Source organism: Helianthus annuus, chromosome 12 (assembly GCF_002127325.2).
Source record: "Helianthus annuus cultivar XRQ/B chromosome 12, HanXRQr2.0-SUNRISE, whole genome shotgun sequence".
Lineage (NCBI taxonomy): Eukaryota > Viridiplantae > Streptophyta > Magnoliopsida > Asterales > Asteraceae > Helianthus > Helianthus annuus.
The window spans coordinates 138,551,438-138,560,870 of NC_035444.2; the positions used below are offsets into that span (position 1 = coordinate 138,551,438).

A 9,433-nucleotide genomic window follows, 5' to 3' on the forward strand; every position below is an offset into this window, starting at 1 on the left:
CTTTAACTTAACACAATTAAGTTGGTCTCACAATCTTTAGCGTTGCATGGAACTATGCACTACTTTATGCATTATTTGACTTACATGAGAACTTTGTGCCTTAACCGTAAATTATATGTGGTGTGTGTGTTTTATGTAAAGGATGATACTTAGGGGTGTGTAGTGGTAATATTGAAAATAAAACAAAACCCCTTAACCCTAATCATTCTCACCAATTTCAATCATACGGCACTTCAAATCATTCTCTCTACAACCATTCCTCTCATCATTCTTGGCTACACAAGTTCTCTTGCATCAATCTTGATCTTCCAATCCATCTAGAATCAATCTAAGGTAAACGTTTATGGTTATTTGTTGTTAATCATTGATTATTTGATTCATGCAAACCCTAGTTCTCCAAGTAATGGTTTTGTAGTATTAATCATTCTGATTGTTTGTACAATGGTTTATGAGTAGTTGCGTAACCCTTTGCCTGTCACTATGATGTCTGATATGCTAGAATAGTTAGATTGTCTGTTTGATTACAACACTGGTAATGTCTGGGATTAGGGTTTTTGATCGTAAACGTAACTGTTCCATTGGAAACTGTGATTGGTTGTGAACATTTTGCATGATGTGTAGTCCGACTTTTGTGATGATGTGTAGTCCGAGTTTTATTGTGTAATGTATAGTCCGAGTTTCATGAATAAAGTATGATCCGAGCTTTGATTAAATGTTATATAGTCCGAATTTTGTAAAGGACTCATGGTCCGAATTTTTGAAGAATCCTTGGGTCCGAATTTTATAAGGGGATGCTTGGTCCGAATTTTAGTAATATGTGTGATCCGAGTTTTGGGAGTGATTGTTGGTCCGAGTTTTATGCTTATGTATGGTCCTAGTTTTATGCTTATGTATGGTCCTAGTTTTATGCTTATGTATGGTCCGAGTTTTATGCTTATGTATGGTCCGAGTTTTATATTGAACACATGGTCCGAATTTCTAGTGATGATGCATGGTCCGAACTTTAATGATGTTGTAAGGTCCGAGTTTGTTAACAGTCAGAGCTTGAATCAGGTTAAATGTTGAATGAAAAACACTTATTCTGCCACTGTGTGTTACTGTATGATACTGTATGTATGTTACTGTATGTTACTGCGTGTTACTGTATGCATGTGCAATCTAGGTCATGCTAATCTGTAAACAATTATCATACGGAACACCGTTGTTTGGACACCAAGGAATTGTAAACCTTATTTGAACGTAAACACTTACATTGAGTTATGTGCAATATACCTTAGGTCGTGTGTAACGAACCTAGCCATTAATTAACACTAGAAGCACAATAACGAACCGAGCAAACCAAAGTGAGTTCACACTCTTACCAAGGCATGGGATTCCCGGTGGGTAGGGAATGGGATTGAAGGAAAAGGATTGATGAATTATTTGGATTTACACTGTTACTAGACTATCTACCATCGTCCTCGGTTGCGAAGGACCCTTACGTAAAACCTACGTAATACTTGTGCTTACTACTGTCCTCAGGATTCGAGGGACACTTACGTAAAACCTACATAAACTCATACATACTACTGTCCTAGGGTTATGAAGGACACTTACGTGAAACCTACGTAAACCCCCGCGTACCACTGTCCTCGGGATAAGAAGGACACTTACGTAAAACCTACGTAAACCTCGTACGTACTACTGTTCTCGGGTTAAGAAGAACACTTATGGTTACCTCTAGTCTAGTACATACACACATGGGAAGCCCCCACTAAATGAACATACAATTGACTTAGTGAATAACGCATGGTGATGCAACGAACTTACTATTACAAACTTATGTCCTGTGAACTCGCTCAACTAGTTGTTGACTTTCTGTTACATGCCTTGCAGGACCATAGGTACTCATGGAGCTTGCACGGGAGGCGCGATTGTTGTGGGCATGGATTGTGGGTGTTTCGATGAAAACATTATGACTCTTTAAACTTAACACTTGTGTTGGATTTTTCATACTATGCTTCCGCTACTTATACTATGTTTTGAAATGAACACCAATTGTATGGTGAGGAATTACATTTACACTTACTTATTATTTACATGTTCAATATGATTGGTGGCTTGATCCTGGTCAGTCACGCCTCCAAGCGGTAGTACTCCGAGTGTGGATTTTGGGGGTGTGACAAAGGGCACTCCCGGATGGCTTTGAGAAAAGCGTCATTCAAATCGGATTCAGAGGGTTCCGGTTCATTGAGAACAGCATCCAGGTGCCTCCACACCATCTTGAAAGGGACAATAGAATCAGAGACCCAGAAAAAACGATCCTTCCAGGTACCAAGGGTGGTAACCATGGAAGAAATAAGACAAGCATCAACCTTGGATGTTTCAAAGGTGAACCAATCACCGTTTTTGGCCAAACGGAAAAATCGACGAAAAAGTAACAGTGAAGGATCATAACCAGGGGCACGACACAAAACTTCGAAATGTAAAACCCTAGCCATGCCCTTCGGATGAATCTGACCAAAGGAGACTCGGTAATACTCCAATAAATTTAAAACAAAGAGGGAAAACGGATAACGGAGGTTCGAAAACTCAAAATGACGACAATAAAGAGCAATAGAACCCGCCGGACATTTGTCAATCGGAACATCACAAGCAGGAGCAGTTGGTTTAAACTTGGTCCCAATACCATATTCCATACAAAACAATTCTACCTCTTCCTGGGTTAATCGAGAAAAGGATTTTGACAAATCCTTACGAGCACCCATTTTGCAGAAAATAAGAAGAAAACAAGGAAATAGGGAAAAAACCAAAACTAACATGAAGACAGAAAGAAAATGCAGAGAAAACTTGAAGAGAAAGCGAAAAATTATTGTGTCTTCAAATAAAAAGGATAATGCCAAAAATAAAAGTTATGATGATTATTAAACCACTCCCTGCAAAAACCGCCGACCTATAAACTGACACACATCAATCAAATCAGTTGTCAGTTTTTTCAAATTTGAAAACCTCAACCGTTTCCAACCCTTCAAGCTTTGAACCCTTGAAGCCTTTAAGCAGTAAAAAACATGTATAAAAGTCAGAAGTCTTTGAGCTCATTTCCCAAAAACCTATGACTTGGGGGGCTGATGACGGGGGTAGCCCAAGACTAAATATAAATGACTTAAATACATGAATGCTCAAAAGGTAAAATGGTTCAAAGGTTAAAAACCCGGGGAGTTGAGATAAAGCAATACGGGAACAGTAAAAGGTCACATCTCTGGATTGCTTCACCAACTCACCAGCCGCAACAGTAACGCAGGATCACAGAGCACACTCTTTTATCCGCGGGTCAAAAGGTTTCAACCCCCGAAAGGGTAAGTCCCCCACTGCAAGCATGTTCACTAGTTAACACATTACTCTTTGAGTGATGTCTTCTCCTATAAATTAGACACTTCATTTACTGTGGAAAACATTCAGATCAGCTCTGATTCTTGGAGAATCTCTGATCATTGCTCTCGAGTACTTGCTTCATGCAAGTCACTTGCTTTCACATTCAATACACACATTCCTTTTGCTCACATATCCGAATCTGAACACACTTCAGAGGAGGATCTTCAGCAAACAACAAAAACAATCTAGTGAACCTCTCTTCACGTCTTGCAAACGTGGGGGGACCCCACGACCTGCGTTAGGCAAAGTTGAACCCTTCAACCCTTTTGCTTAACCAGCCCAACTACTATCCTTGGTCTATTATTTGTTGCATCAACAGGACCCATTAGATATTATATTGTTTTTTTAGTTTTTAATTATAAATGTTAATTAAGAAGGGTAATTTTGTTATTTTTGTGACTTAACTAAGCAAATCGAATGAAATGAAATGAAAGCCAAGGTGAGTGATTGCTGTGTATGTGGAGGGAGCTGCTATGAGGAAGGTGAGGAAGAGAGTACCTGAGGTGCTATGGAAATTGTTTGGAAAGCGCGCTCAAAGCCTCGCGGAAGCCTTACTTTCCTTGATCCCTCCGGCGACGCTTCAATGCCGCTGCAAGGGCAGTCGGGCTTGTCTTCGATGCCGCTCCTCCGACACTGAGCGTATGTCGTTTTTGCTCCGAGAAGACGATCCATCCCACTACCGTACCCTCCTCAATCACTGCTTTGTCGTCCTCTTCCACACTGCGCCATCTCCTCCTCCTTTCGATTACCATTCTCGCTTCTCCCAGATAGAGGTTTAAATCCACCTTTCATTTTATCTTTCGAATAAAACCTGTAGCCTAAGCAGGCATAGCTTAAGTCATGATTTTCTAACACTTTTTAATCGTTTATTTAGAAAGACTTGAATTTCATTCTTCTTCTGAGTTTTACAGCTTGTTAGAAAGACCATTGAAATGATATTATCTGAGAACATATCCACAAAGAATGTAATATGCACAGGCTATAACAAGGTAACTTTCCCCATTTGTTTTAGGCTGATTGATCTGTGAAAGAAAGAATATACATACATTAATGCTGCTAATAGATGATTACATTTGACAGCACAAGCGTTCAAGCACTGCTTTAGAAGCTCTAACGTCATCCTCATGGAATCTGCTTCTAAAGAGGGTAATTGTCATGTTCTTCTTTCCCTTCAATTCTTGCCCATCTTTCACAAGATTAAGTGATCATTATTGCAGGTAGGAGATGGGCTCATGGTTCATTTATTGAAACATTCTTTAATATTTATGCCTCTCAATAGAAAGAAACATCATCAGGTAGCAGGAATTGCCATTAATGACTTATGCTGGCAACACTTGAAGAATCACCAGCATTCATCAGGTTATATGCTATATAGTTTTCATCTCCAACCTTCTAACTCACCTCTTGTATTTTGATCAACGTGAAATTCTTTTTCTTCTAGTAAGTTTACCATTCTGGCATTGTACGATAATCTGGTATCTTCATGGTTTGCAAATTGTTTTCTATTAGGTGTTCCTGAGAGGCACCATAAAGCTGATTCTGTCTTTATGAATATCGATATTCCAGAAAGTTCTCTGAGTTGTCATGGAGATTCCACAGTTCGTGTCGACTTAAGTCAAGAAAATGGAGTCCTGTCTAGGAAGCGATTAAGATCACGTGCTTGCAGACGCAAGCGTAAACGTAGGAAGCTTTCGTCTCAGTACACAAAAAGTTCATTACCTGAGAAGGTAATAAGTTTTCTGAAACCAATAATATATACTGAGAACTGCGTAATGCAATTGTACATAGTGCATACAAGATAATAATAGGTGGTGGCAGAGAAAAACAGGGGCCACTTGTGTATCACATTCAAAGCATTATGTACTAATACATTATGTGGTTCTTACACTTCTCAACACATTATAGGTTCTAAATCGAACACCGGCTCTCTTTCTCTATACGTATATAGGTGTGTTAAAATGAGAACAATAAAATTATTAATAACTTAACGAGCCACAGTTAGTGGACAAAAGAAAAAGGAGGGTATAAAGGCTAAACAGTGGTTTACTTGTTTACTAATTATTCAACTACTCTTATTTCTCTCTCTGTGTGTGTATATATATATATATTCAGTTTCTTATATAATAAAGTTGCAGTGTATGTTATATAATCCACAGATGAAATCCCTGTGCTCATGTTGTTCAGTCTGGCAAACACTACAGAAAGTTTCGACAAAAAATCAGATTAATAAGCGACCCATGTTATATAAATTGGAACGCACATCGTCAATTCTTCCAGAAAAACGTATCCACTTCTCTTGGACACATTATCTCATTCATTTAATTTAAAAACAAGTTTATAACCAATGTTAAACCTTATTTTTGGTGACCTTCATTATTTTAAGATATAATTAATTCTCTGAGGCCTAATGCTTGTGGTGCAAATGCTCTGTTCAAGGACATTTTTGATGTCTGCTCAGCTCTTCAGCCAACCCAATGCACTCACAGCAATGACACATGCGTCGTTGGAGCGACATGCCTGTGAGTCAACAGCACACACACGCACACACGTATATATATCGATATACATTCACAGTTTGTTAGTTGGTTGGTTATAAATTTTATAATCATCTGATGCACACACACTCTTATAGATATCACTCTCTTCACAAGCGGCTCAAGATTCTTATACGCAAAGCAAGTCATTGCCCACGAGTAAAGTTACTGAATAAGCATATCTTGGATCAAAGCTCCACATCTGAGGTCAGTAACTCATTAAATAATGATTAATGCTAATTAGTTGTTAATCTTCTTAACATATCTCCTTCAACTGTGAGTGTGGCACAGCAATCTTCAGAGTTATCTTGCTCAAAACGCCAGGTGGTGTCGTTTGTATGGGCTGCTTGTATGAACATTATCCCCCGGGAACTGCTTGGAAATTGGAGGATTCTAAGGAAGAATATATCTAAGTTCATCAGGCTACGGATATACGAGAAGTTTTCTCTACATCAGTGCATGTATAAACTGAAAATATCAGACTTTCAGTTCCTATCAGCTATCTGCAATTCGGGTATCATTCGGAAGCTTCTAGAAAGATGGACATATTGGGTGTTTGCGTTCATTGTAGTGCCGTTGCTGCAAGCTAACTTTTATGTAACTGAAAGTGAGCATGGGAAGTTACAAGTGTTCTTCTACGAGAAATCAGTCTGGGAAAAACTGATGAAAACCTCAATTGGATGCTTAAAGGATGAATGTTACAGGTTGGTAAATGTGACTTCTGTTAAACAAATAGTGAGTTGTAGAAGATTTGGTTTCTCTAGGGTTAGATTCCGGCCAAAAGCTAACGGAATACGACCACTGGCTAATCTTAAATCGTCATCGCGACTGCAAATTTCACATTCTATTAAGGAATTCAAGGCCGTAAATGTCGTTCTTCAGGATCTACATGCCGCCTTAAAAGATGTGCAAATTAAAGCTCCTGAAAAATTAGGTTCGTCAGTGTTCAGTTACAATGACGTGCACAGAAACTTGAGGAATTTTATATCTCGAGTAAAAAGCGGATCCAGCACGTTGCCTCGCATGTATATGGTTGTCGCTGATGTTCAAAAAGCTTATGATTCCATCGATCAGGATAAACTGCTTCATCTGATGAAAGATGTTATAGTGGATGATCATCTCCTGCATCAAACACACCAAATTATCGCCTCAAACCAACATTTTCAAGTGCTTCCATACATCAATTTGTGTAAACAGTTCCGATCTCATGCTCAGAGTCACTCATCTCATAGCATTATTCTCGATCAGGTATTATCCCTTTTGCTTTAATCATTTCCTTTCTATGATACAATAAAAATAATCATTTTGATAGGGAAGAAGCAGAATAGCAGCGAAAGATGATCTCCATTTTAATCTTCAACAACATGTGAAGAACAACCTGCTGTATATAGATCAAAGATTTTACCAGCAAAATGTTGGCATACCACAAGGAAGCATTTTGTCTTCATTACTCTGCTCATTCTACTTTGGACACATGGAAACTACCAAACTGGTTCCATTTTTAGACAAGATAACCAAATCTGATTTCATGCTGCTTAGGTTTATCGATGATTTTCTTTTTATATCAACCTCAAAGAAACTAGCCCTTGGGTTCTTTTCCAGGCTAGAAAGAGGATTCTGCGAGTACAACTGCAGCATGAACAAAGAAAAATTCGGTTTAAGTTTTGACTTTGGCCAAATAAAGTCAAAATTAAACTGGTCCGATTTCGATGGAAATGGTAATAAGTTTGTTAGATGGAGTGGTTTGCTCATCAATTGCAAGACTCTAGAAGTTCAGGCAGACTACACAAGGTACCTGAATGCCCATTTAAGATCCACTCTTACAGTGTGTTGGCAAGGGAATCCTGGTCAACATTTCAGGAAAAAAATGTGTGATTATTTGCGACCCAAATGTCACCCCATCTTTTATGATTCAAATATTAATTCAGCAGCAGTTGTCAGGTTGAATATCCATCAAGCGTTTCTTCTATGCGCGATGAAGTTCCATTGCTACGCATGTGATTTATCTGACATCTGTACTTTTGACTCCAGATCTTATTTGGACATCATCTGCAAGTCTCTGAGGTACGTAGTAAACTTATTTTGAAGAAAAAATTAAATAAAATCTGTATATAACAGTCTTATTACGAGGTTGGTCCGGTGGGGTATTAGAGACCTGTCTTAGGAGCCTTGCTTTTTATTTGTTTTTTGTGGCCTTTTGCATGTTAGTGCTTGCCTTTGTCTCTACTGCTTGCATGTATGTAATTGCTTTCTTTATTGCGTCGTAGCTTTAAAATGAATATTTCCTCGACCTATGTTTTCTAGTTGCTTCTAAAGTAGTTATGTGCATATTATTTATGATTCATTTGAGGCTTATGGTTGAATGTAGTTTTGGAGTTGGGGGTCTCACCGGAAGCAGCCTCTTTATCCCTTGGGATAGAGGTAAGGCTTGCCTACATCTCACCCCCCCCCCCCCCCAACCCTACGAGCAGTCTGGCTATGAGTGGGATTATACTGGGTATGATTGATTGATTGATCGATATATAACAGTCTTATTTTTCAGGTATATGTATAGGCTTATGAAGAGAAGAGTGTTTTCCATGCAAGTCGATCCTGGTTTACGGCCATTTATTAGAGTGAGAAGGAGGGAAGTTGACTGGCTTGGATTAACCGCTTACGTTGAAGTCCTAAAGCGAAAGCAATCACGATACAATGAACTATTATATTTATTGGAGTTGAAGTTGAAATCGGTTACCATTGAATCACCGGACTTAAAGTCTGCTGCTGATAAATCCAACTCCTCGGTACTATGGAAAATAAAGTACTGAAACCACATTTTATCGTGGTTTTGGATTGTTTTGCTTCAAGGGATCAAATGTTTTAGTACAATGAATTGAAACTTAATTCCTTCAAGTTTGTTTCCAAACGAGCTTTGCATTACAACATTTAAGTTATTAATTATTTTAAGTTAACGTGACATGTTCACTTGCTTAAAGATCAATATCATATGCGTTTCACGTCTGATCGACTTTTTTAAAATAAAAACACAAAAGGAATACGTTAGTCATGCCTAACTTTCGCCATTTGAGTCCTTTAGAAAGTTGTTTCTTTGTGCTCTTCCCATCATCTCCCTGTTAGTTGATCATTAAACGAGTGAAAAGACTAAATTACTCCCTTTATACCATATGGATGCAAATTGTAGTTTACTCTTTTCCCCCTTACCGGAAATCACTAGTCATTGCCATATCCCATATCTCCGATGACCACTGCTCACAACACCCTCCCTCAACCACCACCTGCAACATCACTAATCATCACGTCTGCCATTCCCCTCACCTTACTCCCACCATCTTGCAACCACCATCATTCACCATCCCCTCACATATGGAGGATGGGTTTTGGGTCCACGTGAAAACCATATCGAGTTTATGTGAAACAACACCAGATCGGTAAGACCGAGTTCCTTTGGTAGGTATCCGACAATGTCGTGATGGTTGAGGTCTATTTCG

General features: G+C 38.8%; 1 protein-coding gene across 22 annotated transcripts; it reads left to right on the forward strand.

Annotated features, from left to right (window-relative positions):
- The first annotated feature begins 3,824 nt into the window (after positions 1 to 3,824).
- Positions 3,825 to 8,922, forward strand: LOC110895733 (telomerase reverse transcriptase). 22 transcript variants are annotated; one of them, XR_004875359.1, is made up of 13 exons: positions 3,841 to 4,184; positions 4,323 to 4,400; positions 4,492 to 4,557; positions 4,629 to 4,770; positions 4,921 to 5,138; positions 5,547 to 5,694; positions 5,795 to 5,930; positions 6,044 to 6,152; positions 6,237 to 7,193; positions 7,258 to 7,736; positions 7,880 to 8,009; positions 8,314 to 8,366; positions 8,488 to 8,576. XR_004875359.1 is itself a non-coding variant. In XM_035981134.1 (13 exons), exons 1-13 carry the CDS (start codon positions 3,885 to 3,887, stop codon positions 8,750 to 8,752), a joined length of 3,087 nt encoding a protein of 1,028 aa, XP_035837027.1. In that variant the 5' UTR covers positions 3,841 to 3,884; the 3' UTR covers positions 8,753 to 8,922. The 22 variants fall into 22 exon arrangements, 18 of the variants coding, with proteins under 18 accessions (XP_035837025.1, XP_035837020.1, XP_035837022.1 ...); XM_035981134.1 differs by having other exon boundaries at positions 7,887 to 8,009; positions 8,475 to 8,922; XM_035981132.1 differs by having other exon boundaries at positions 3,825 to 4,184; positions 4,707 to 4,770; positions 4,978 to 5,138; positions 7,258 to 8,009; positions 8,475 to 8,922.
- The last annotated feature ends 511 nt before the right edge of the window (positions 8,923 to 9,433 follow it).

Excerpts from the sequence above, each read along its gene's own strand:
- LOC110895733 (XM_035981127.1), top strand. The coding sequence starts at position 3,885 with ATGAGGAAGGTGAGGAAGAGAGTACCTGAGGTGCTATGGAAATTGTTT. Across the intron at positions 4,558-4,628 it reads GGAATCTGCTTCTAAAGAGG|GTAGGAGATGGGCTCATGGT; the intron begins GTAATTGTCATG and ends TCATTATTGCAG. Across the intron at positions 8,367-8,474 it reads CTTTATCCCTTGGGATAGAG|TCTTATTTTTCAGGTATATG; the intron begins GTAAGGCTTGCC and ends GATATATAACAG.